General features: G+C 48.9%; 1 protein-coding gene across 1 annotated transcript; it reads right to left on the bottom strand.

The window, feature by feature from the left end:
- Positions 1 to 454: 454 nt before the first annotated feature.
- Positions 455 to 20,496, bottom strand: SLC1A5 (solute carrier family 1 member 5). The gene is made up of 8 exons (XM_034438200.3): positions 19,839 to 20,496; positions 13,415 to 13,457; positions 11,352 to 11,456; positions 10,294 to 10,460; positions 8,177 to 8,410; positions 7,060 to 7,254; positions 3,597 to 3,731; positions 455 to 1,364 (listed from the first exon to the last, which is right to left on the bottom strand). Exons 1-8 carry the CDS (start codon positions 20,342 to 20,344, stop codon positions 1,127 to 1,129), a joined length of 1,623 nt encoding a protein of 540 aa, XP_034294091.2. The 5' UTR covers positions 20,345 to 20,496; the 3' UTR covers positions 455 to 1,126.
- Positions 20,497 to 27,188: the final 6,692 nt, after the last annotated feature.

The raw sequence follows: 27,188 nt of genomic DNA, 5'->3' as shown, positions 1-27,188 counted from the left end.
ATTTCTGGACTGTCAGACTCTCCGTAGCTTTGCCAACTTCTTATCAGTAAGCTACTACGCATGTCCATCCACCCACATTCCTTCTTCACACACTTTTTCCTTTGTTCTCTTTCCAGCAAGGTCCGGCTGAAAGATAGCCGGCCCGAATTACCTTCAAAAATGTAACAATTAACTTTTCTTAGTTAGTGAGGTGTTTTATTTTCTTTATAACAAATAAATGAGTTTTATTAGAAACCTTCCTTCGCGTTTTCTTTTCAGATTATTGAAACAAGGATAAGCCACGATCCATCTCCTCCCAACCAGGGTAATTAGTCCCAGAGCCAAACATGGGATTAATAAATGCCCTGACAATCTCTTCCCCTCCAGTTTCTGCATTTACAAGGGCTGTCGGTTGCCTTGCAAATAACATTCAAGCTTTTTGGATTTGGAAAAAAACAACAACCCATCAACGGAATTAAGATTTAACCCAGTTCATTTCTCGTCCTTCTGGCCTGACAGGCCAGAGAACGTCAAGTAAAGAATGGAAGGAAAACAAACAACAAGAAATAAAATATAAAACTGAAGACTCTTTCTGCCGGCTTGGTCCAAAATATAAAAATAAATGCAGAGAAAATTGCACATGAAAGAGAAAACAACAAAAGGATGACTGAGTGATCTGGATAGGTTGATTCGTTCGCTGAATTTTTTCTTCGTTTCTTTGAACTGAATGTCGCCGAAGAGAAACTTCTGGATTTGCAACAGCAGACGTTCCCTTGCTGCTGAATTTTGACAATTGTCACCAAAGCTAGGGAGAAAAATTTGGGATAAATGGAGTGATGATCCCACAGCGTTCGTTGGCATTGAAATTTCCAAATGTACGAATTGCGTGAAGCTCAGAGAAGAAACGGGGGAGTGGGAAGGCTGTGTTTACAGCAAATTCTCCGTAGGAAAGCTCTCCGTTATTAAATCTCCTGTCACCTGGGAAATTCCGATCTTGAGAGACGGACCAAAATTGTGTCTTTTATAGTTCTTTTTTGGAAAAAAAAAGTTCTAAATTCCTTTTTTGGAGAAAAGTTCTAAAAAAAAATATTTTTTTGGGATAAAAAGAATATCTTCTCCTAAATCGTCTGGATTTTGATGAGTTCAATCACATCACGGATTCTTTTTCGCAAGATTTGTTAGCCTCCAAATGGGCTGGACCATTCTGCTTAATCAGCGGGGACCCCTCCTCTACGCCCTCTGCCTTGCTGGCCGCCACGGCCTCCGTCTTAACCTCCAACAGGTCGTCGTTCCCTGTCTGGCCCATTTTCTTCTCCGAGTAGACCTGTAGGAGCCCTGCGCCGAAGGCATCGCCCTCCACGTTGAGGACAGTACACGTCCGGTCTCTGCAAGGGAGGAGAAGGAGGAACCAGGTGTAAGAATGCATGCAAAATAATCCCGTGGAGAGAAGCAGGGGGGAAAGGCGGAGCCCCCCCGCTTCAGAGCATCTTCACCTACAAAACCAGGGTCAAAAAAGTCCACTGCCCTAGTTAGGACAGGACAGAAAGATCCCTCATGTGGGGTTCTTGGCACTTTCTCAGCTTGGTTGTTTTCTTGCAGACATTTAATGACCAAACTAGCGAACATCATCAGTGTGAGAAAGGAGGGCGTTTTGCAAAGGAGGAGGAGGAGGAGGACTGTGGGGTCCTGGATGCTCTCTGAGCTTGGTGGTTTTCTTGCAGACGTTTCATGACCCAACTAGGGAACATCATCAGTGCTATAAGAGAGTGGGTTGCACTGATGATGTTCCCTAGTTGGGTAGGGAAATGTCTAGAAGAAAGCTCAGAGAGGAACCCACAGTATTTCCCCTCCTCCTCCTCCTCTTCCCTGCAAACCCCACGCCCTTCTAGCACTGACAATGTTACCTGGTTGGGTAATGAAATGTCTAGAAGACAGCTCAGAGAGCACCAAGGATCACACAGTACTTCCCTTCCTCCTCCTCCTCCTGCTTTCCACAAACCACGCAGCCTTCTAGCCCAGATGATGTTACCTAGTTGGGTCATGAAACGTCTGCAAGGAAACCACCATGCTCAGAGAGCTCCAGGGATCCCGCGTCTCAACCCTGAGTTACAAATATTCTCTTTTATCAGGTCCGTCATGATTGCTACCACTAATGCAGCCAAGGTTTCATGTTCGGTTGTCTGCAATCAGTCTTCCACTTATAACCCTAACAAAGCCTGTCCGTCACAAAACCGGTCACCTGTGCACCTGGCAGCCAATAGAACTTCAGAACCAGGTGAGAGTTCTAATGGGGAGCCCTGCCATAACTTCAAACGGTCGCTATGAGAACGGTCGTATGTCGAGGACTTCTTGTACAGGTTCCTTCTCCCATTGGGAAGAAAAAGAACGAACTTCCTAAGGCTGCCTTAACCTTCACTCCAATCTCCCAGGGACGGCCTCCCTCAACTCCACCACCCGGTTCCTCCAGCTGCACCAGAAGAGCCTGTCGGAGACCCCCTCCCCTCCCTTTCATTACACAATTTACACACAAACACAACAAGAATCCAAAGGGCAGCTGGACAAGGAACTTTAAGTCTTTAAGTCCTCTTTCCAGATTATATCCAAAGGTCAGAGCAGGAGGGGGGGCAGCAATGACCCCTTTCCGACCTCTGGACTTCAACTCCCAGAATTCTGGAGCCTGGATAGCTCAGCAGACTAATGCATTGTAATTTAACTCCAGCTGTCTGCAATTAGTAAGTTCGAATCTCTCCAAGGCTCAAGGTTGACTCAGCCTTCCATCCTTTCTAAGGTGGGTAAATTGAGGACCCAGTTTGTGGGGGCAATAAGCTGACTTCGTATAAATATACAAAAGGATGAAGGCTGTTGCTTAGCGCATTGTAAGCCGCCCTGAGTCTCCGGAAAAGGGCGGCACATAAATCAAATTTAAAAAAAGGGGGGGGGTCATAGCTGCCCACCCCTCACTCAGAGGCAAAGAGGCCTTGCAAATAGAAAGTCCCAAATCTCACATTACGACTTGTGAAGGATTGCAGAGAACAAGGATCTCTGGAAAGCCCCGAGACCAAGTCCGGATTCTTCTCATGATCTGCCCTCCGGAATCTACTCCCCTCAAAAGACCCCTCCTACACTTCACTTTCCTTGCAGAACTCAAGAAGAAAGTGCAGGTAATTCTCAACTTACAAACAGTTCATTTAGTGACCGTGCGAAGTTACGTCACCGGAAAAAGCCAACTTACAACTGTTTTTCACACTTACGACCATTTCAGCATCCCCCACAGCCGTGTAATCAAAATTTGGACGCTTGGCAACCGACTCGTATTTATGACGGTCAGTGTCCGGAGGGGGGGCTGTTACGTGTTCCCCTTTTACGATCTGACAAGCAAAGTCGACGGGGAAGCCAGATTCACTTAACTACTGTGGCGAGAAAAAGGTCGTAAAACAAGCCAAAACTCACAACTGTCCCACTCGGTAAAAATTCGAGGACTACCTGTAATCCCTTGGACCAGCTGGACCAGCTCCTCTATGGTTCCACCAGCCTGGAACCATAGAGGAGGTAGCCACTAGGGAATCCTGGTTAGTTCCTGATCATGGGCTGTTGCCCAGCTCGCCGGCCATACTTACACAAGCCAATCCACCGCCAGGATGAGCGAGATCTCTTTGGTGGGCAAGCTAATAGCCTCCAGGATGATGGCCAGGGTGAGGACGCCCCCCGCGGGAATCCCAGCTGCTCCCACACTGGACGCCGTCGCTGTGATGCTGTGGTGGAAACCAAGAAGGGCAGAGAAGAAGGTTTAGACATTTAGGCTTTGGGGCAGGTCTTGGTTGAGTGTTTACCACCCCTACCGACCCCCTAACCTCACACCTTCGTCTTCCAAGAAATGAAGATCTGAACTTTTAGCTATACAATTTGGAATGAAGACCCTTGGAATACTGTGGGAATGGATTTCCAGAGGTAAAATTGCACATTACAGGAATGAGGAGCATCATTCAAACCTCCAAGTGCTTCAGTGACCCTCTAAGGCAGTGTTTCTCAACTTTGGTAGCTTGAAGATGGGTGGACTTCAACTCCCAGAATCCCCCAGCCAGCAACGCTGGCTGGGGGATTCTGGGAGTTGAAGTCCACCCATCTTCAAGCTTCCAAAGTTGAGAAACACTGCTCTAAGGGGTCTCCAACCTTGGCAACTTTAAGACTTCAGCTTTGCTGGTTGGGGGATTCTGGGAGTTGAAGTCCACCCATCTTCAAGCTTCCAAAGTTGAGAAACACTGCTCTAAGGGGTCTCCAACCTTGGCAACTTTAAGACTTCAGCTTTGCTGGTTGGGGGATTCTGGGAGTTGAAGTCCACCCATCTTCAAGCTTCCAAAGTTGAGAAACACTGCTCTAAGGGGTCTCCAACCTTGGCAACTTTAAGACTTCAGCTTTGCTGGCTGGGGGATTCTGGGAGTTGAAGTCCACCCATCTTCAAGCTTCCAAAGTTGAGAAACACTGCTCTAAGGGGTCTCCAACCTTGGCAACTTTAAGACTTCAGCTTTGCTGGCTGAAGAATTCTGGGAGTTGTAGTCCACAAGTTTTAAAGTTGCCAAGGTTGGAGACCCCTGCTCTAAAAGGATGCAAATGATCAGCCCTCTGCAAGGAGTATAAATCCTTCCATTCCCCACCATCCAGTCCGAGAGGAAGAAGCTTCTTGGATGAGAAGTGAAACACGTCTTCAAATGAAAAAACAAGAAAGCGAGCGGCGGGAAGCCAGCCAGGTGTGCTCGGAGGACTACTTATGAACTTGGCCAGTTGTGCTTCTTCAGCAGGTCTCAAGTTATGTGAACCTGTTGGCTGCCGGCCCCTCCAGCAGCCGAATCAGAGGAGGCCATGTGGGAGTCAGGGCCAGCATCAAGGCAACCTGGGAGCTCCGAGGGGGAAGAGGGAATGGAGCTGGCAGAGAGAGAGAGAGACAGAGGCAGAGTCTGGGCCGTCCGTCAACCCTCCGATGGAGAGTCAACAGCCCCCAGGTCTGGAGGTGGCTGGTGAGGAGGAGGAGGAACAGCTGGGCCCAGTGCCTGACATGTGGATGCATAGAAGGCAGAGGAGAGGAGAGCAGTGGAAATCTATGGGCTGGTCCTTGGGACGGAAGAGCCACTGCTGCTAGCGAAGCCCCACCCTAGCTCTGGGGATAAAAGGCAGGGAGCAGAGATGAATAGATGTGGCAGACAACTATTCATCTTCCAGCCGGACGGACTTGTTAGCCTGAGAGAGAAACCTTTTGCTGGGGCTTCTGGCGCTCCTAATAAAGGAATCTTTGAGCTAACTTCAGAAGGTTTCTCATGTTTGGGGAGCTGAGTCAGAACACCTGATTTAGCATCAGGTATGAAAGACACCGCTGGCAGCCTTTGCAAGAGGCTGGAGGAGGCCATTCTGCAGGAGAAGAAAAATAACTACTATTTAATTTTAACTGGGTGGCCGCCTTTTTTCTAGTTGGGACCTTTTTTCCACCAAATTTCAGCCTTTGAGGTTCCATCCTGAATTTCTCCAGATCCTGTGATTTCAACGTGTCTAATTAAAGTCTGCTATTTTTATTTTTATTTTAATTTGATTTATATGCCGCCCTTCTCCGGAGACTCAGGGCAGCTTACAATGCGTTAAGCAATAGCCTTCATACTTTTGTATATTTTATACAAAGTCAGCTTATTGCCCCCACAATCCGGGTCCTCATTTTACCTATGTTAGAAAGGATGGAAGGCTGAGTCGACCTTGAGCCTGGTGAGATTCGAACTCGCAGTAATTGCAGGCAGCTGGATGTTAAATACTGCCTCAGTAGGAGGCATTAGCCTCCTACGCCACTCAGGCTCCTATTCCAAGAAACTATTTTATTTTGGGTGGGTGGGGAATGTGTCTTTCCATCACCACGTGTCCCGAAGCAACCTCTACTTATGAATTTCTCCTTTGTTTCTGGGGGATCCTCATGACTCTGTTTCTGCCGACAGGATTACAGCCCGTTAAAATTTTAATATCGGACTCATTTCTCACGGAGAGAAACAAGCAGCCGAGATTCTTTGGAAGGACAGCTCCAACCTCCCCAATTGTTTAAAGAGGTATTATTATTGTATTTTTCGGACTATAAGACACACTTTTTTTTCTCCCAAAAGGGGGTGAAAATGTCTGTGCATTTTATAGACTGAATGTTGCCGCTGGCTGTTTTTTAGCCTCCACATGCCCCGTTTTCGGGCCTTTTTCAGGCCCGTTTTCAGAGCTTTTTTCAGCCCGTTTCGAAGCTTTTTTTCAGCCCGTTTCAAGGCTTTTTTCAGCCCATTTTCAAGGCTTTTTTCAGCCTGTTTGTGAGGCTTTTCTCAGCCTATTTTCAAGGCGCTTTTCGGCCCTTTTTCAGGGTTTTTTTCCAGCCCATTTTCAAGGCTTTTTCGGGCCTTTTTTCAGCCCATTTTCAAAGCTTTTTTGGCCAATTTTCGGGGCTTTTTTTGGCCCGTTTTTGAGGATTTTTTCGGCCGAAAACAGGCCAGAAAAAGCCTCACAAATGGGCTGGAAAAAGCCTAGAAAACAGGCCGAAAAAAGGCTGAAAAAAGGCCCGAAAAATGGAGGCCAAAAACTTTTTTTTTTTGTTTTCCTCTTCTAAATTTAGGTGCGTCTTATAGTCCAAAAAGTATGGTATATTTTATTAAATTTATAGGTTGCCCAAACTTTCCAGAATATTGCAAGGTTTGGAGAAGTCACAAGATATGAAGAATTTTAAAAAGGGGAACATCAGGGCTTGCTTACACAACCATGTAATCGTGGTTTGTTTCTAACCATGTTGATTTGAATCATCACCGATTGCATTGTAGTTATGAGTAAGATTCCTGTGATGAGTTAAAGCAGTGATTCTCAACCTAGGCAGCTTTAAAATATGTGGATTTCAACTCCCAGAATTCCCCAGCGAATTCTGGGTGTTGAAGTCCACATATCTTAAAGTTGCCAAGGTCGAGAAATCCTGTATTAGACTACAGTTAACATCTGATCTTGGATGAACATGGTCCAGAAAGCAGTAAGCTCTTGCAAAAACAAACTCTTGACTTCGCTCTATGTAGCTTTAACAATACTCACAGGATCGTGATGACTTGGATGAAGTTGAGGGAGACGTTGTTGAGCTGGGCGATGAAGACAGCGGCCACGCACTGGAACAAGGCCGCCCCGTCCATGTTGACGGTGGCCCCAATGGGCAGGATGAAGCGGCTGATGTGCTTGGAGACGCCGTTGTTCTCCTCGACGCACTTCATCATCAGGGGCAACGTGGCGGAGCTGTGGGGAGGAAGCCACAGGGATGGAATGGGCCATCAAGGCCTCCAGAGATGTTCCTTTGGGTATCTGAAGGACCTGCCACCTCATCCTGCCTTCAAAACATCCCTCCCCATAATCTGTTCTTGAGCACCCAATCAACATCTGGGACCCCCGGATTCATCCAGGATAGCAGATTCAGTGATCTTCCTGGAGAAAACAGGACGTTCTCCTCAACAGGGGCACCTACATGCTCTAAATCGACTCAAAGCAGGCCTTCAAGGTCACCCCAAGGACGCAAAGCACATTGGGGTGTTCATGGGGTGTTCAAAGAAGGCAAGATGGCAGCTGCAGTAGCACCCAATTGAAGCTATCGCGTTTTTATTAGCATCTGCCTGGACGCCAGAAAGCCGACGTGAGCTAATTCTGGGGATATATAACACCATCAGTGCTAGAAAGGAGAAAGGTTTGCTCTCTATTTATTTACAAGTTGCTTGCCCTAGAGAGCAACTTCCACTCCCTTCTAGCTCTGATGATGTTATATAGTTGGGTCATGAAATGTCTGCAAGATAACCCTCAAGCTCACAGAGCACCAAGAACTCCACAGCTGTTGTCATCCTCCTCCTCCCTCCAAACTCCACTCCTTTCTGACACTGTTACCTAGTTGGGTCATGAAATGTCTGCAAGAACAGACATTTCCTCCCTCCTTCTCCTGTCCACAATCCTCCCCTTCTAGCACTGATAATGTTACCTAGTCGGGTCATGAAACGTCTGCAAGAAAACCCCCAAGCTCAGAGAGCCTCAAGGACCCCACAGTTCAACCCCAAGCTACAAATATTCCCTTCTGTGGGTCTTGACGTGAAGCCTGCATCCCAAACATACATCTTCTTATATGGTTCTCCATCCATCCCACCCACCTCCTGCCCTTCTGCTGGTCTTTGAATACCTGGAGGATGTCCCGAAGGCGGTGGCCAAGGGAGTGAAGATGCCCCACAGGAAGCGGTAGGGGTTCCGGCGGGTTAAGACGAAGTAGATCCCCGGGAGAACCAGCAGCCCGTGGATGGCGTGGCCCACCAGGCAGCAGCAGATGTATTTGCCCAGGCTGGTGAAGAGAAGGACCACGTCTTCCATCTCCACGATCTTGCCGGCCACCAGAAACATGATACCCAAGGGAGCATACCTGGCAAGGAGAAGAGGCTGTCAGCCCAACTGGAGAGCCAGTCCCAGGTCAGAGGTCCAGGGCTGGAGGGAAGGAAGCTGGGGCCGTCAACTGTAACCCAGGGGTTCCCAACTTCCAGTCCGTGAACCGGCACCGGGCCACGGCATGTCAGAAAACGGGTCGTGCGAAGAAGCAAAGCCCCATCCGTGGGATGCCAGCAACACGCCAAACCACGACCCCTCCAGTGCATGGATAAATCTTTCTACACGGAACCGGTCTCTGGTACCCAAAAAGTTGGGGGCCGTGGCTGTAACCCACCTTGCAATTCTGCCCAGAGACAGGAAACCCAATTTTGGTTAATTTTTTAACTAACAAAAATCACCCAATTTTTTTGTTCATTTTGAACGTTTAACGTTTTTGTATTTTTGTCATTTGAGGTGGGGCAGCATAGACATGGAAATAGTTTTTAAATTTAATTGAGTTTTAACCCTAATTTGAAAAGACCCTGGGACATTAAATGTGAGCCAGTTGCCAAGTATCTGGATTTTGATCACAGGACCACGGGGATGCTGCAACCGTCGTAAGTGTGAAAAACGGTTATAAGATGCTTTTTTCAGTGCTATTGTAACTTCAGTCACTAAATGAACCGTTCTAAGTTGAGGACTACTTATACCACACTAGGATATAGCCAGACCCCAACTGCAATATTTGCTGGCTTGGTTGCCTCACAAAATGCTGGGCTGTAAAGTGGCTTGTTTGGGCTTAGTGTCTTGTGGGAATACAGACTGCAAACCATGATTACAGTTTTGGCCAAGATTTGTTAACCTTGCTAAAAACTCCTGGTCCCTCTGAAGCAGTGTTTCTCAACCTTGGTAGCTTGAAGATGGGTGGACTTCCATCCATCTTCAAGCTACCAACGTTGAGAAACACTGCTCTGGAGATTGGGAAGGGCTGGATTAAGGAACTGAGTCAACCCACCTAATTGCAGGCTAACTAATTATTCAGTCAACAGGGAAACAAGCAAATTCAGCCTCTGGATAAACTGGGATTAGGCCCTAATTCTTAGTCCAAGAAAGCTTCGCAAGATTATAGAAACTCGATCAAACAACCAAACCCCACCTCAAGTTTCTAGTCCATCTGGCTGCAGGCAAAAACCACCCAGCCCCATTTCAGAACTCAAAGGGATGAGAGGGGCCAGGATTGGACCCCTCTCCTGCATCAAAGAATACAGAAGATGGCAAGAAGGCGTACAGTTGCAAAGGCTTCCAGCGTCAAACCCCCTGATGTGAACTCATAAGATTCCTTTATTAGGAGTGCCAGCAGCTCCGGCAAAAACTTTCTCTCTCACTGCAGGCTAACAGGTCTGTCCAGCTGGAAGATGAATAGTTGTCTGCCACATCTATTCATCTCCACCCTCTGCCTTTTATCCCCAGAGCTAGGGTGGGGCTTCACTAGCAGCGGTGGCTCTTCCATCCCAAGGACCGGCCCATAGATCTCCACTGCTCTCCTCTCCTCTGCCTTCTATCAGGCACTGGACCCAGCTGTTCCTCCTCTTCCTCATCAGCCACCTCCAGATCTGGGGGCTGTTGACTCTCCATCTGAGGGCTGACAGATGGTCCACGCTCTGCTTCTATCTGTCTCTCTCTGAGCTCCATTTCCTCTTCCCCCTCGGAGCTCTCAGGTTGCCTTGAGGCTGACCCCGACTCCTACGTCTCCTCCTCCTCCTCCTCCGATTCAGCTGCTGAAGGGGCTGGTGGTCGACAGGCCACAACAGTCAACCAGCACTGGAATTACCCAGATTTGAGCAGGAAAGGGTCCCAAACCCTGAATTCAGGGCCTCAAAAGGGGCTTTGACTCACGATTTTTGTGGCCCGGAAGAAGGTCCATATGAGCAGTATCCTTACCACATAATCCAAGAAACCAGGATCATGGTGGCTTCGTTGAAGGAGTTGAAGAACTTGATCAGGTTCTCCCCTTCGGGCCCAAGCTTCCTCAGGGCAATCCCAAAGACGATGGCGAAGACCACCAGGCCGAGGATGTTCATGCCTTCCACCTCCTTGCCCACGGGCTCCTGGTTGCAGCAGAGAGAAAACCATCAGCGCAGCCCGAAAACCGGAGGCGGGGAACGATGGACCCTTTAGGATTCGTGGACTTCAACTCCCAGGATTCCTGAGCCAGCCATGCGCTCACTGCTCGACTTATTTTAACAGATTAACGGAGTTGGAAGGGACTTTATAGGTCATCTAGTCCAATCTCCCACCCAAGCAAGTTGTCCTCACCCAGCTCCCCAAACACGACAAACCCTCTGAAGTTAACGCCAAGATTTTTTCATTAGGAGTGCCAGCAGCCCCAACAAAAAGTTTCTCTCTCACCGCAGGCTAACAAATTCGTCTGGCCAGGAGATGAATAGTTGTCTGCCACACCTATTCATCTCCGCCCCCTGACTTTTATCCCTGGAGCTAGGATGGGGCCTTGCTAGTAGTGGTAGCTCTTCCGTCCCAAGGATCGGCCCATTGATTTCCACTGCTCTCCTCTCCTCTGCCTTCTCTCAGGCACTGGACCCAGCTGTTCCTCCTCTTCCTCATCAGCCACCTCCAGACCTGGGGGCTGTTGACTCCCCATATGAGGGTTGATGGACAGCCCAGGCTCCTCCTCTGTCCCTCTCTCTCTGCCAGCTCCATTCCCTCTTCCCACTCGGAGCTCTCGGGTTGCCTTGAGGCTGACCCTGACTCCCACATGGCCTCCTCCTCCTCCTCTTTGGTTGCTGGAGGGGCCGGCGGCCAACAGGCCACAACACAAGTTGACCTGCACATTCATGTCAACGGGCGCTGGCCCACCACTTGTGCAAGTCAAGCTGAACCCACTCACGTGGCCAGTTTCCAAATCGGCCTTGGCCCAGTAGTGGGACGCAGCCCGGGGTTGGGGACCCCTGCACAACATTCTTGGGGTGTTTTTTTTTTACCATCAGAACTGCCTTGTTCGTGGATTCGGTTTCATTCATAAATTCTGCCACACTGACGAGACCCGTGTTGTTCTGCTTCTTGTCTTCTTCATAGACGGTTGCATACTAAGAAGGAAAACACAACAGATTTTCTTGTTTTCGCTGCGCTTTCTCCAGGAAACAGGATTTGGGGATGGGAGAGACACACCCCGGCAACTATATCATGAATGGGCAGATCTTTCCTGGTGACTCTTGTTGTGCCAACCGCATGCCCTCACAAGACCCAATATGCCCAGGGCAGGAGGCCCACACCACAAAATATCTGGATAAAAAAATAAAGCCACCACTCCTTTGAGCAAAGTTGCCTTTGTTGATTCAGGCTTGGAATTTACACAAACTGACAGACAAAAGCTTTGCCCAACTAATCGGTGCCAAGAAAGAAAAAAAAAATCTCCTTTGCCACTTTGCGTTGGTTTCTGGGATGGAAGGAAGAAAAAGAGATAAACCATTTGTCGTTTCTGCCTTTAACGAAAAGCAAAAGCAGCATATTTATCTCTCGAAAGGACACAGGATTGCACCACTAAGAAGGCAGGAGGGGCTTGGACAATGAGAAGTTAATGCCAGGACAAAACTGTTACAGTCAGCAAAAAGTCCATCCGGGGTCCAGAAATTGGCCTTTTAATTTAACGCGGCTATTAAAAATTAAGCCAAACTGACTCACTGACCTGTGTACCAAAAAAAAAAAAAGAAAAAAAGGATGAGATGTCAGATTTTTAAATGGTTAGGCAATAGAGGGGTCTTGAGCAGGAGTTTTTGAGAGCGTGGGGAAAACAACATCTCCCCCGCCCATCGACCCACCCACCCCCTTGTCTGTCAAAACAGAAACTCTGCGCTTTTTCCCCTCTTGCATTCTAGACAAGATGAGCAACACATAAATCAGATAGCTAGAAATAGTTAGAGATAGCCTAGATAGAGAGGGAGAGAGAGGGAGAGAGATGTAGTTAAATAGATAGAGATAGCTAGAAATAGTTAGATAGCTAGCCTAGATAGAGATAGCTAGCTAGTTAAATAGATAGCTAGAGATAGCTAGCTAGATATCCTTCCTCCAAACAGGGGGGTAAGGAAATCCTCATCTCTGGATGCATTTTGAATTTAAATTTAATTTTTAACTCTTTTATTTTTGATTGTGACTTTTTTATTGCAATAGTTATGTGTAGCGTTTTTTATGTCTGTTTGTCCACCGTCAGGTCACTCCATCAGGGAAATGGGTGATCTCTAAATATGATAAACAAACATCCTCAATTAACTGTCCCGGACCATCTCGATGGCCAAAGGGAGATTTTTCTCATCCTCCCACTTTTTCTGGAGAAGATGCTTCGGAAAACCTTTGACTAACACTTCCAAGTAACTCTTTTCTTCAGGAAAGGCCACGTTAATAAGTCACCCGGGGTCACAGAGGCAGCCTGTGCTGCCGTCATAAGATGTGGTGACAGCCCCCAATTTAGTTCTTTCCACAGAGCGTCTGAACGGGATCGGCTCAAATAACAGGATATCTTTTTGTCTCAGTCCCAGCCCCAGAACATCAGAGCAGCTGTTGCCACACGAGTCCTTTTTCCTCTTTCGCACAACCCTTTGCTACAGGTTCATTTATTATTTTTAATTTATTCGTCTACTGATTACGTCTCTCCATCACCCATCTCACCTAACCGACTCTGGGTAGTTTACAACATCACTATGTAAAATCATAGTAATATCTAAATAAAACTCTAGATTAAAACAGGTGAAAACTCAAATGGAAATGAGAATTCAGATAAGAAAGAAAGAAAGAAAGAAAGAAAGAAAGAAAGAAAGAAAGAAAGAAAGAAAGAAAGAAAGAAAGAAAGAAAGAAAGAAAGAAAGAAAGAAAGAGACAGAGAAGAAAGGAGAAAGAAAGAAAGAAAGAAAGAAAGAAAGAAAGAAAGAAAGAAAGAAAGAAAGAAAGAAAAGGGGAGAGAGAAAGAAAAAAAGAAGAAAGGAGAAAGAAAGAAAGAAAGAAAGAAAGAAAGAAAGAAAGAAAGAAAGAAAGAAAGAAAGAAAGAACTCACCGATCGGAATGCAGCAGTCACCAAGTTGGAAGGGAAAATGTTCCTGGATAAGAAAAGAAGAGATAAGGAGGCATCCGTGAGAACGGTGGCATTCTTGATTATCTATTTAATTTATATGCTGCTGTTTGTGATATGGACAGTACATATACATTCAATACATATCCATCCATACACACACACACACAAAAAGACCTTCACTTATGACTGGGGAATTCTGGGAGTTGAAGTCCATACTGCTTACAACTGCCAAGGTTGGGAAACACCATTGGTAGAGTCGTTGGGGATTCTCCCCAGCTGGATCAGAGCCACAAAGAACTCAAATCCAGCCCCAGAAATTCAGAACTATCACTCATCATGTAACCTGGTTTAACAAATGAAACCTCTGCAAGCCAGCCGCCCAGCTCAGAGAGCACCCAGGACCCCACGACTCAACCCTGAGCTGCAAAGATGCTCTCCTATTGGGGGTCCAGAAAGTGGGGTGTCCATGCCACCCCCTTCTTCTGGCTCCTGATGTTCTCTCTCCCTCTTAGCCACCATAGCTAACAGCTGAGCCCCCTCCAAGGTTGGCATTGTGCAACCTCAAACTGTACTTTTCCTGCCTCCACACCTGTTGTTCCCTTGTCCATTTCTGGCGACCGTGTCAACCCAGGAGCCAAGATGCTTGCTGGCCTTGCAGTCACAGGAGCATAGCTTCACCAAGAATAGACTGCTGGACTGTCTTAACCCCGCAGAGATCAGGTATCATGGAGTTAAACTTTACTGGCCAAAATCTGGGCTTGGACTGCTGCCCATCTCATCACACCCACCCCCACACACCCCTTCTGACTCCTCTCCTTCGTCCGGTTCTGGACATGACACCACCAGAGGACAACCTAAGATCAAACCTTCATTCCCCAAAGCCGAAAATAATCAGCTGGCTTCTCTCTTTCCGAAAGGAACACATTGTGCCTTTGGCACCAGAAGCCACCAAAGGAAAGTTCTGGAGAACATCTGAGAGAACAGGGTTCTCCCAACTTGTGGATTTCCAACTCTCAGAATTCCATGGCTGGCTGGGGAATTCTGAGAGTTGAAGACCACGAGTCTTAAAGGCACTGAGTTTGGAGACCCCCGTCATAGAACGTAGAATCATAGGGTTGGAAGGGATTTTGGAGGCCTTCCTAGTCCAGGAGTCTCCAACCTTGGCAACTTTAAAACTTGTGGACTTCAACTCCCAGAGTTCCTCAGTCAGAGCTGTTTCTATTTGTATGTTCTTATTCTGGCTGTACACCGCCCTGAGTCCTTCGGGAGAAGGGCGGTATATAAATTCAAATAAATAAATAAATACCCGTTGCACAAGGTTGTGAGTACCAATAAAGGAGAATATTTGTAGCTCTGTGTTGAACGGAGGGGTCCTTGGCGCTTTCTGAGCTCGGCTGCTTTCTTGCAGACGTTTTATTACCCAAGTAGGTAACATCATCAGTGCTATACGGTAGCAACCAAGTTCAGAGCATCAAGGGCCTCATAGTTGTCATCTTCCTCTTCCTCCACTCTGCAAACTTCACTCCCCCTTGTAGCCCTGATGATGTTACCTAGTTGGGTCAGGAAACGTCTGCAAGAAAACAAGCAAACTCAAGAGAGCACCCAGAACCCCTTAAGGTCATGAGTTGCTCAGCAAACCCACCTGACTGGGCTCATCCAAACCTCTCAGCCATACACAGTCTGGCCACGTACAAGCCAGCTTCCGCAGGAGGGTCGAATGTGTAGTACAAAGCTGGCCAGTTCCTCTTGGATCTGGAGGTTGTGTTGACCTCCAGCCATCGGGCATTTCTCTCCCCTCCCCAAACCTCTACAATTCCCAGATTGTATGGTAGTAAAGCCGTCACGAGGGCTGGTCCTCTGCCTGAATTGCTGGCCATTCATTTTTATGTTCGGCTCTTCCGGATGTGCATGTGTGTAAATAACAGCTTGGCTTATCCTTGTCTGCAAGGATTTGAAAGTCTATTTATTATTAAACCTGTTGGCCGCCCGTCTTAAATTGGATGCTTGCAAATCAAGACCAAGAGTCGTTTCACTCATCTTTTTTCATGGAAAAAGTGACTTATGACCGTTTTTCACACGGAGGACGCATGGTCACGTGGTCAAAATTTGGACGCTTGGCCAACTGACTCATATTTGTGACAGTTGCAGTGTCCCGGGGTCACGTTATTCCCTTTTGCGACCTTCTGACAAGGAAAGCCAATGGGAACATTAGATTAGCTGGGGGAAAAAACCTCACTTAACTGCATCGCTTAGGAACAGAAATTTTGGGCTCAATTATGGTCATAAGTCAAGGACTATATATTTTGTGGAGCTGTGCTGGGTTCTGTTTAGCTCCCCACCCCCACCCCCCGCATGGGCCTTCCGTCCGGGTGGGGGCATCAACCAGGCCTCTCTGCTCATCCAGTTTCTCGCTGCCCACCCCCAAGCCTGCAACTTTAATTTTTAATTTTAATTTCAAGGTTTCTGCACAACAACTCACACATAACTGTGCAAACTAGAAAAACATGGCAAGTGCTTTGAAGAGAGAGGGTCTCATAAAAGGGGGGGGCAAGGTTCTTTGCAACCCACCCCCCTAGGAGGTTTTCATTGTGCTGAAATCCAGCACTGCAAAAAAAAATAATTTGGGGGGTGGAACCCAATAAAAAACGTAGACATCTGCCTTAAACAAACCCAAACTACTTCTCTCAAAAACTGCAAAAATCAATAATTTTTTTTAAGCAAGCAATTCAGGCCTGCCTATCTTCCTTCTCTCCCTTGAGGTTTTTTGTTATTCCCCCCCGCAATAAATGCTATCTGCATTTCCCCCAAAGCTCCCCAGCTTACTCAATGCACTGAATGCAACTCAACGCCTTTTTCTGTTTACTGAAAAAAATGTCTGCAAATCTGAAACTATTTGCTTTTTGGTCTTGAAATAACCCCCATCATAAATGAGACTTTTTTTTAATGCAGGTTTCGGGAAGAAGAGGAAAAAGGTCTTAGAGAGAGAGGGGGGGGGAAAAAAACCCAGACTTCCCCACTGGCGAAGAAACTCAACAACAAGGAAATGTTGCATCAGATTTGGCGGCAAGACACGGCCCCTTGCAACGCCCATCTGCAAAGGAAAAAAAACGGCCAGAAGCAGGAAAAAAAAAATCTTGTTGCAGGTGAAGGATTCCATTCACGACATCGGATCACTTTAGCTAAATCTTTCCTGCCTCTCAGGATTTTTTTAAAAGCTGTTTCTCTTCCTGCACCAGAGGTCAACATGACAGATTTATAAACCACATTTTCCATCATGCTAAACTTGGAAATTCTGAGTTTTGTCTAGTAGGTGTAGCCGAAGGGTCTGGTGGCTGTGAGCTGCCCAAAGGGGAAGGAAACTGTTTGAGTAGGTGGGATATGAAAATTCTTAAGGATGAGAGGCTGGTCAGATCAAGCCATGTATCATTGCCATTATATCACAGTACGAGCAATATTATTTAAGGTATTATTTAAACAGGAAAAAAAAAAACCCTGAATTGCAAAAGCCACACGTGTGCAAATTTCCGCATTGAACTCTCTAAATTATCAAGGGAAGCAAAATCTGAATTCTCAAAAGGAAGTCTTATTTTTTCCCGCCAAGGTTTAGGCTCGCTGGCATTTTGCAAACAAAGATGTGTGGACTTAACCATCTGTCTTCACTTCCATTCCTCAGAAGCTCTGGAGAAAATTGTAGAAAGGGTCTTCTAAGGCATTCTTCCGAAGTCCCAGAATTCTCAGCTGGCTAGGGAATTCTGGGAATTCGTATCTGCCTATCCTGAGGGCAAAGCTGTTCCAGACAGGCCTGGTGGATGATTCAAGTGAAAGGTGACTGGCAAATTGTGGTTTTGGAGAAAATCGTTGGTTGCTAAATGGGTTTTTAGAGCGGTTTTCCAAGACGCTTGAAGGGAAAACTTGAGCCCGGGACACGCAAGAGCCAAGTTGCAAGTCCTGGCATCTCTCAAAACAAGAACCAGAGTTTAAAATTTTGCTGGAAGATGTGTAAATCATCACCCACACCAGGTTTTTCTGCCTCGAGGGATTGCCAAGCGTCTTTGTTCACAACACGAGATGAAATCCAGAAAGATGCTCAAAGACAGAACAGTGTTTCTTGAAGTTGGCTGCTTGAAGACGGGGGGACTTCAAGTCCCAGAATTTCCCAGGGGAATTCTGGGACTTGAAGTCCCCCCGTCTTCAAGCAGCCAACTTCAAGAAACACTGTCTTAAAATCTCAACGGCAGAAAACTGGATTCCTGTACCTGGAATCTTCCCATACCATTAAGATGGCCCTGGGAAAAAATATGAAATATTCTAACGTCTGCCTAATCTCATTTTATTATTTTATAGTTCTTAACCATCTCTTTCTCTCCGGACGAGACAATCAATTAAAAACCAGCCTTAAAATCGGCCTCATTTAAGATGAAGCAGCATACAAATGATAAAAAAGAAACCCCATTTCAAAAGGCGAAACATTTATCAAAAGATTTGGTAGCCCCCTTCCCTAGGTTACCCCCATAGGGGCTGAGCCAAGGGAATACGCAGCCTGTGGTGCCAACTTTGAAATAAATCAGGATTCAAGTCAGTCTATCCGTTGCCAGGGTTTTTGTAACTGGGTTCTTTTTTGACTTTCCGCTGGGTTGTTGGCGGGATATGTGAGCAGCTGTTACGACAGGGCTTCCCAAACTTGGGGGTGGAATTACTGCAAATTTTGTAAAAAGTGGGGTTTTTTTTTCCTTCTTTAGGTAATGAGACACAAACAAGCAGCGTTGCTCAATTGCAACAGGGATGCTGGAAATTAACTTAAAAGGGATTTAAGTTTCCTCCATGGCAGGAGGAAACCAAGACAAGTTGGCTTATGGCCACAAATGGTTAGAAGAGACCCCCACACCCATGCCTGCCCCCCCCCCAGAAAGGATCTTTCAAAGGAACAGTTGGTTCTTGGGAGAGTGGGAGGACAGGGCAGATTTGAGGTTGCAAGCCAGGATCCCAAAAGTGATCTGCTTCCCTCTCTGGCCTGCCTCCCACCCCAAATATTTCGTCAGAAGCCATGTCCGTTACGAAAAAGGCTGTTGGGGTAGGGCGACTGGCCTTCAGAGAACATTCTGTACCATGTCTGGGCGTGTGTAAGGGGGGGGGCAACAGACTACGATCAATGACCTTTTAAGGAGAGCCCAGGATGCCCTGGGAAACCAAGTTCTCTAGGAAACCAGGAAAGCCGGTCTCTCTTTCTAATTTTGCATCCTGGAAAATGCACGGAGGGGTGGAGCTGATGGGGAGGGGGGAGAAAACTCTAGGGAAGGGAAGGGAAGGGAGGGACCAAGCACCAGCCCTCCCGGGACCCCCAGCTAGCCAACTGGACAACGCAACTTGAGTGGGCAGAACTGGCTCTGCCCTTTGTGGTTAGTTGAACCAGGCTCAACCTCCGATTAACAGAATCCAGCTTGATGATGCAATTGTCCCAGAGGATTGTGTGAATGCTGCAGTTTTCTTGAGAAAAAGGGACTGGTAACAAACTGCCCGGCCCGGATACGGATACGACAGGGGAAGTCCCACGGCTCGGAAATGCTCATTGCGTGGCTCAGTCTAACGTGGCCTTTTGATTCAGTCTTTTTCCGTATGTTGCAAGGCTCACTAGCTGAGCTCAGCCCCCCCCCCAACGCAAAGCATCCTCGTGCGTGCCGGATCTACGTTTTATTTTTACTGGCCAAGACACAAAGGCTCATTCACACATGCACACACGCCTTCATTCATACACACACATCCACTTCGGGGGTTAGGTCTCCAAAGTGAGCATCGCACCCAGGAGAATCCGGCCACAATCCAGACCAGCAGGACACCAGGATGTCTCCTTTATAGTTGGGGAGCAGGGAGCGATCTCCCTCCCCTGCCAGATGTTTGCAGATGTGCAGGCAGCAGCTCCCCAACATCTGGGAAGCCCTGAAGATGTCGGTCCATGGAGGCTGTCCGTACATCCAGGTCATGGCCGTCAGGTTCTTTTCCAAAAGGCAACTGGACTTTCTTGGGTTTTTTTTTGTTTTTTTGGAAAACGTGTCGCTTATTTTCAGGAACTGAAGATGCTTCTTGGAGGAGAAGCAAAACGTTTCCCTCCACACCCAGAAAAGGAAAAAAAGCCCAGTTGCCTTTTGGAAAACCAGCCCTGAAGGTGAGGATGAGGGCTAGGGGATCTAAAAGTGGGGTCTCCCAACCTTGGCAGACTTCAACTCCCAGAATTCCCAAAGCAGAGCTGGCTGGGGAATTCTGGGAGTTTGAGTCCACCGGGCTTCAAGGGGCCAAGGTCGCAGACCCCCCCCCCCCGATGTAAAAGGAAGCCTTCGGGCTGCCCGGGGGAAGAAGCCTCTTACGGCCAGGTTCAGCCTCGCTGGCATCCCGCTCGGCCGCTCTCTCTCACCTGACCAGGTCGAGGAAGGAGTCGACCACCTCCTTCCGTCCGGGCACTCCGTCCTGGTCGCCGTACTTGGCCAGGCTGGGGTCGGCGGCGCCGGCGCCGGGCTGGATGGCGAAAGCCATGCCGACGCCGATGGAGGAAGCCAGCAAGGTGGTCAGGAGGAAGAAGAGCATGGCCCAGCCGCCCAGCCGGCCCAGGACGGCCGGGTCGAGGCTGGCGGCTCCGGCCACCAGGCTGCAGACCACCAGCGGCAGGATGATCATCTTCAGCAGCCGCAGCAGCAGCTCCCCCGGGAAGGAGAAGAGCTGCACCTCGGCGGCGCTCAGCCCGCCCGGCCGCCGCACCGCCAGCCCCAGCGCCACGCCGGCCGCCACGCCCGACACCGTCAGCAGCACCAGCAGGTTGGCCCGCAGGCAGCCCCGCACCCGACGGCCCCGGCCGGCCAGCTTCCCCGACGCCGCCGACGCCCCTCCGATGTCCCCGTTGGACGCCGTCTTGGTGGCCGTCATCGCCTCCGGGCTCTCCGGCTGGGCGCACGTGGCTCGCTCCGCTCTGCTCCGCTCCGCTGCGGCTCAGCCCGTCCCGTCCAGGCGGCTCCTGCTGGCCCCGCGCGCCCCGCCGCTGCCCTTTATAGCCTCCGCCAGCCGCCGAGGGGAGGGGCAGGGAGAGAGGGGGGCTCGGATTGGCTGAGCCCAGAGTCAGCTTCTGGGTGGGGGGGAGAGAAAGGCGAGACCTGGGTTGAAAGAAGGAGGGGGAGGGGGAGGGGCTTGGGGGGGGAGGGGAAGGGGCGGGGCGGTTGCGTCAGCCTGCAGCTCCGGGCTGTGGCTCCGGCTGGGGGGGGGGAAGGGGGTGTGGAGGTGTGTGTGTTGGGGGGGGCGAATGGGAGGGACTGTGGACACCTGGGCCTGCCAGGTGCGCTCGGCAACAGGTCCCATCAGCCCCATCCAGAGGGAACCCAGCCCTAACCAGGGATGGGCGTCGGGCTTCAGAACAGCTGCGGGCACCCACATCTGGAGGGCACCCACCTCTAGTCTCCCAGAGGGGTGTAGACTACAATGTCCCTCATCCTCTGCCAGGACACCGACATTTGGAGGGCACCAACTGGAGACTCTGGTCTTCCAGTGAGGAAGACTACAACGGCCCTCATCCCCTGCCAGGACACCGACATTTGGAGGGCACCAAGTGGAGACTCCGGTCTTCCAGTGAGGAAGACTACAACGTCCCTCATCCCCTGCCAGGACACCGACATTTGGAGGGCACCAACTGGGGACTCCGGTCTTCCAGTGAAGAAGACTACAACATCCCTCATCCCCTGCCAGGACACCGACATTTGGAGGGCATCAACTGGGGACTCCAGTTTTCCAGAGGGGAAGACTACAACCTCCCTCATCCCCTGCCAGGACACCGACATTTGGAGGGCACCAACTGGAGACTCCGGTCTTCCAGTGGGGAAGACTACAACGTCCCTCATCCCCTGCCAGGACACCGACATTTGGAGGGCACCAACTGGAGACTCCGGTCTTCCAGTGGGGAAGACTACAACGTCCCTCATCCCCTGCCAGGACACCGACATTTGGAGGGCACCAACTGGAGACTCCGGTCTTCCAGTGGGGAAGACTACAACGTCCCTCATCCCCTGCCAGGACACCAACATTTGGAGGGCACCAACTGGAGACTCCGGTCTTCCAGTGGGGAAGACTACAACGTCCCTCATCCCCTGCCAGGACACCAACATTTGGAGGGCACCAACTGGGGACTCCAGTTTTCCAGAGGGGAAGACTACAACCTCCCTCATCCCCTGCCAGGGCATCAACATGTGATGCCTACCAGCTGGGGACTCTGGTCCTCCAGACGTGTGGACTACCACATCCCTTCTCCCCTGCCAGAGTGTTCCCCATTCCTTTTCCTTCCTAGCCCAAATACACTGAAAGGAGCCAGCTCAGTAAAGGGGCGTTTTTGCCAGAGGTGTAGACTACAAAACCCTTCATTCCCTGCCAGGCACCAACATCTGGAAGACACCGCCTGGAGACTCCAGTCCTCCACAGCTGTGGATTCTGGCGTTCTGGCCAGAGGTTATATTTCAGGAACGCTCCAGCTGTGGTCTGCAGAAGTCCAACAGGTAGAGTCCCTTCTTATTGGTGGACTTCTGCCTTAATTTCCCCAATGCATGCAGAGATGGGATTGCAGAGACCTTTAGCCTGGCACCATCCACCCCTCTTAATGTTGCCAAAGTTGGGGAAACACTGGTTTAGATTTTAGGGGTTGTCTCCTCCAAATTCTCAGGTTCAGCATCGATAATCCCAAAGCATCTAAAACCTCATCGATTTGGGAGATCTGTTGCAATAAATGGCTATTAAACTGTTAGGATACCGAGGGAATTAGAGATTTAGAACCAAAAATTATGGGATTAGTCGTATATCCACCTGTCCTTAACCACGCATTAACTGTAGACTGTATTCGAAGTAGAAAATTAGCCTATTAGAAGAAACCATTTTTACACGCTGCGGGTGATCAAAAGATTACACAGCGTGAACAACTTCAGAAAAATGAGAGTTTTCACCCACTATTTACACAGCCAGAAACATATGTCAAGGACAAACTGTCTGCAACCTACATATAGTACCATAAAAGAACATAATAAAATTTGGACCAATCGTGGTTGAGTTGTAGATCGGTTATCATATTAAACCCTGTAACCTTTTAACAGAAATCTGCCAATAAAAACTCTCTGGATTGCCTACCCCTACTGGAATTCAGACATTACAATAACTCTGTCTGGGAAAAAAAAAATTAAACCAAATGAGGAAATATTTACATACAGGTAGTCCTCGACTTACGACCACAATTGAGTGCAAAATTTCCATTGCTAAACAAGACAACTGGTGAATTTTGCCCCATTTTACAACCATTCTTGCCACGTTTGTTAAGTGAATCACTGCTGGAGTTCAGTTAGTCACACCGTTGTTAAGTGAATCCGGCTTCCCCATTGACTTTGCTCGTCAGGAGGTCGCAAAAGGGGATCACGTAACTCCGGGACACTTCCACCGTCATAAATACGAGTCAGTTGCCAAGTCTCTGAATTTGGATCACGTGACTCTGGGGATGCTGCAATGGTTGTAAGAGTGAAAACTGGTCATAAGTCACTTTTTTCAGTGTTGTAACTTCCGTCGTTAAACGAACCGTTGTAAGTTGAGGACTTAGCTGTACTCCGTAAAATCTGCTAGATTTCCCAACTATTTTTCTTTCTTCTTTCTCAGGAAAGCAAACAAAATAACGAAGCCACAACGGACACTTTTCTCGCCTGTTTACAAGTATTTTTGTCTGTATTAAAACCATGTGCTGGGTTATGTAAGGCAGTGGTCCCCAACCCCCGGTCCACGGACCGGTGCCGGGCCATGGAGTACCTGGCACTGGGCCGCGCAGCGGCCGGGGGACATGAACGCTGCAGCGCAAACTCTCCTGGGCCGTGCGCAAAAGCTCCTGGGCCGTGCGCAATGGGCTGTGCGCAAAAGCTCCTGGGCCGTGCCCCCACCCCTGCGCGCGCTCAGCGGGCCGCGGCGATAAAAAGGTTGGGGACCACTGATGTAAGGGACTCTTTTATGTAACCGGTAATTTTAGACCCCCAGATCCTTGGGTGTCCCTTTGCATAAGTGGATGGAAAAATTTTGCATGGCTGATACGTTCTCCTCTCCCCATCCCAAGCCTCTGGCTTTGTGCATTTGCATTCTTCTCACGAATTTCCTCCTGGTTCAGAAGAACCATTGGCGTCCTCCAAAAACGGCTCATCTGCCTTGGCTAGAAGCAAACAGATGTGCTTCACCAGTGGTCTTAACCTTGGCAACTTGAAGACTTGTGGACTTCCATTTCCAGAATTCCTCAGCCAGCTTTGCTGAGGAAAGTAGAGGTTCCTCACCCTCATCAAGGGTGAGGAACCTCTACTTTTGGCTTTGTCTCTTCCTCGCTGTCTTTCCCCCTCATCTTTTTTGTCTTGAGAAGCCACAGGTGAAGGAAAGACCTCCACAGCTTGATCTCCTGTGCCTCCACTCTCCCCTGATTCCTGCCCAACCATCAGTCACAGCTTCTTCCCAGCAGAAGATATCTCCTGGTATGGGATCCAGTTCCTTCAGAAGATCCACCAAGAATGAGAAGAGACGTTGCAGATTTGACTGGGCCATTTCGAATCCAAGGCACCGAGCTGCTGAGATGCTCTCCCAGAGAGAAACAAAGCATACAGAGATGCGAACCAGGAGTTTGGGTACCTGTTGCCATGGAGACCTTTCTCCATCAACGCAGATGCCTGGAGAATAAGACCTGGTGCCTGGAGCAGGGGGGGGGGAGAGTTGCAACAGCAAGGATGGGGATGGGTGAGAATAGATCAGAAGGTCCTTTTCATGATGATTGATGGCTTTGGAGAGATGGGATGGGTGAAGGATTTATCTGGCTTTGTTCAAAGCAGAGGGCTTCACGGCACAAAGTTTTATTTTGTAGCAGATGTTTCTAAACTTAACCCAGTTTGCAAAGTTTGTGCCGTGTTGATTTAAACTAGAAAGTTTGGGGAAATTCAGCGAGGTTAGAGCTGTTCTTGGTCATTGGCCAGAAAGTAAACTTTTCCCAACCTTGGCCACTTTATAAGATATGTGGACTTCAATTCCCAGAATTCTGCTCTGCTGGCTGGGGAATTCTGGGAGTTGAAGTCCACCCATCATAAAGTGGAAAAAAAAATAGCCCATGAATTAATAGAATAGAATAGAATAGAATTTTTATTGGCCAAGTGTGATTGGACACACAAGGAATTTGTCTTGGTGCATATGTGTTGCTATGTGAGAGAGTTAAGTGAGAGTTGCCCCATTTTACAACATCTCTTCCCATGGTTGTTAAGTGAATCTGGCTTCCCCATTGACTTGGCTTGTCAGAAAGTTGCAAAAGGGGGCTCGCGTGATACCTCAACCATCATAAATATGGGGCAGTCGCCAAGCGTCTGAATTTCGATCACATGATGGGGATTTTGCAATGGTCGTAAGTGTGAAAAACAATCCTAAATCCTTTTTTTTTTAGTGCTGTCGTAACTTTGAATGGTCCCTAAATGAACTGTTGTAAGTGGAGGACTACCTGAATTGCACCGGTTGGGAACGGGGTTGGACTAGAAGACCTCCAGCGTCCCTTCCACCTTGACTTACAGCCTTTCGTTTAGCGACTGCTCAAAGTTACAACAGCACTGACAAAAAGGAACTTAGGCCTGGTCCTCACACTTACGACCGTCACAAATTCCCCACAGCCACTCAATAAAAATCCAGGCGCTTGGAACCAGCATAATATATTTACAAGAGTTGCAACGTCCCAGAATCACCTGACTGCAACTTTGCAATCTTCCCGGCAAAGTCAACGGGGGACGTTGGGTTCGCTTAACAACCACGTGACTCACTTACCAATTGCAGTGATTCGCTTAGCAACCGTGGCAAAAAAAAAAAAGGGGGTGATAAAATCAGAGGCGACTCGCTTAGCAACCGCCTTCCTCAGCCATGGAAATTCCGGTTTCCCCTTGTGGTTGTAAGTCGAGGACTACCTGCATTCACCTGTCTGGGTTGGTTGCTTTAAGAGAGGTTCCTGGGATCTTGCCAAGCTGGCCGACTCCAGACACAGGCAGCCCTTTGACAGGCTGACCTCTGCGTTCCTCTGCGGGTCAGGGAGGCTCTGAACTTTGTGGCTCGTCAGCCAGGAAAGATGAGTCGGCAACCACGTGCCTCACAAAGTCAGCCATGCGCAAATAAAACTGACGGGGAGAATTCTTCACTTCCCGATCTGGATCCCGAGACTGATTTTTCCTCCCCCTGCTTGAAGGTTTGGGCTCCAGCTGGATCCCTTCCATCGCAGCCCATCCGGAGAAGTTCATCGAGGCCATCGGATCAAACTTTGGAATTTGCTACCCAGATTGGGTTGCTGACTAGTCTGGCCTTCAAACCTGGGCCGGGCCAATTGAGAAGGACAGGGTTGGAACGGAAGGGACCTCCGAGGTCTTCTAGCCCAACCCTCTTCTCAAAGCAGGAGACCCTGTGCCAGGGATGTCCAACCTTGGCAGCTTTTAAGACCTCTGGACTTCAGCGGCTTCAACATGGCTGGCTGGGGAATTCTGGGACTTGCGGACTTAAAAGTTGCCAAGGTTGGACATCCCTGCCCGATGCCATTTCGGACAAATGGTTGCCCTGTCTCTTCTTGAAAACCTCAAATGTTAGGGAAGGAAGGAGGGAAGGAGGGAAGGAGGGAAGGAGGGAAGAAAGCAAAATAACAGGAAAACAGAAGTGGAATGGAGCTGTTCAAGCTGGAGACCTTATACCAGCGATGGCTAACGTTTTCTGGACCGACTGCCCAAAGTGTGTCCAAACCCCCAAAATGCAATGCACGTGGCCCCCATGCATGGGGCCCACATGTGCCCCGCCCCATGCATGTGCATGCAGCCCCCCCCATGCATGCACACGTGGCCCCCCGCACACACCCCACTCCCACATATGCATGCATGCCCCTCGCACACGCCTCACCCCCTGCTCATCAGAGACCAGCTGGCTGGCGGGAGGCGCGCATGTATGCACGGTGGAGCTGAACTGGGCCGACGGCTCGTGTGCCCACAGAGAGGGAGCTGTGTGCCACCTCTGGCACGCGTGCCATAGGTTCGCCATCACGCCCTAAACCATTTCAGACAAGTGGATGTCCAGTCCCTTCTTGAAAAACCTCCTATGATGAAGCACCAACTTCTGGTGTCAAGCTGTTCCACTGGTTAATTGTTCTCATTGCTAGGAATTTCCTCCTTAGTTGCAGGTTGCTTCTCTCCTTGAATAGTTTCCATCCGTTGCTTCTTGTCCTGCCTTCGGGTGCTTTGGAGAATAGCTTGACCCCCTCTTCTTTGGGGGCAGCCCCTCAAATATTGGAAGACTGCTTTCATGTCCCCCCTAGGCCTTCTCTTTGACAGACTAGCCATTCTCAATCCCTGCAACCCTTCTTCGTATAATAAGTTTATTTCTGGTCTCCATTGCAGTCGTACATCGAGGACTACCTGGAGAAGCCGTTTCCCAGGTCGGTGGGAAAACTGCGAAGGCCAAAGGAGGAGAGGAAACGAAATGGGGTAATCTTCCTGGGAGATCTTCTCCTCTTCTGCAAGAGATCCTGCCCAGGTGGGAAAAGGCCCAGAATTCCCCGGAGGGCCCCGCGTGTCTCCCCGCCTGCATTCTGACAACAGTTACGCAAAGTCTTGTAATTGCTGGCTTTGCCTTCGCTTGGGGGACAATTTTTTCTCCCTCGGCAAGCCGTGGCAGGAATCCTTTGTATTTTTTCATCACTGCAGGAATGTGGCCGGCCTGCCAA

Source organism: Pantherophis guttatus, chromosome 10 (assembly GCF_059756535.1).
Source record: "Pantherophis guttatus breed Tessera chromosome 10, ASM5975653v1, whole genome shotgun sequence".
Lineage (NCBI taxonomy): Eukaryota > Metazoa > Chordata > Lepidosauria > Squamata > Colubridae > Pantherophis > Pantherophis guttatus.
The sequence above is the reverse complement of the archived record's forward strand: the minus strand, read 5'-3'. Positions and strand labels throughout refer to the sequence as shown.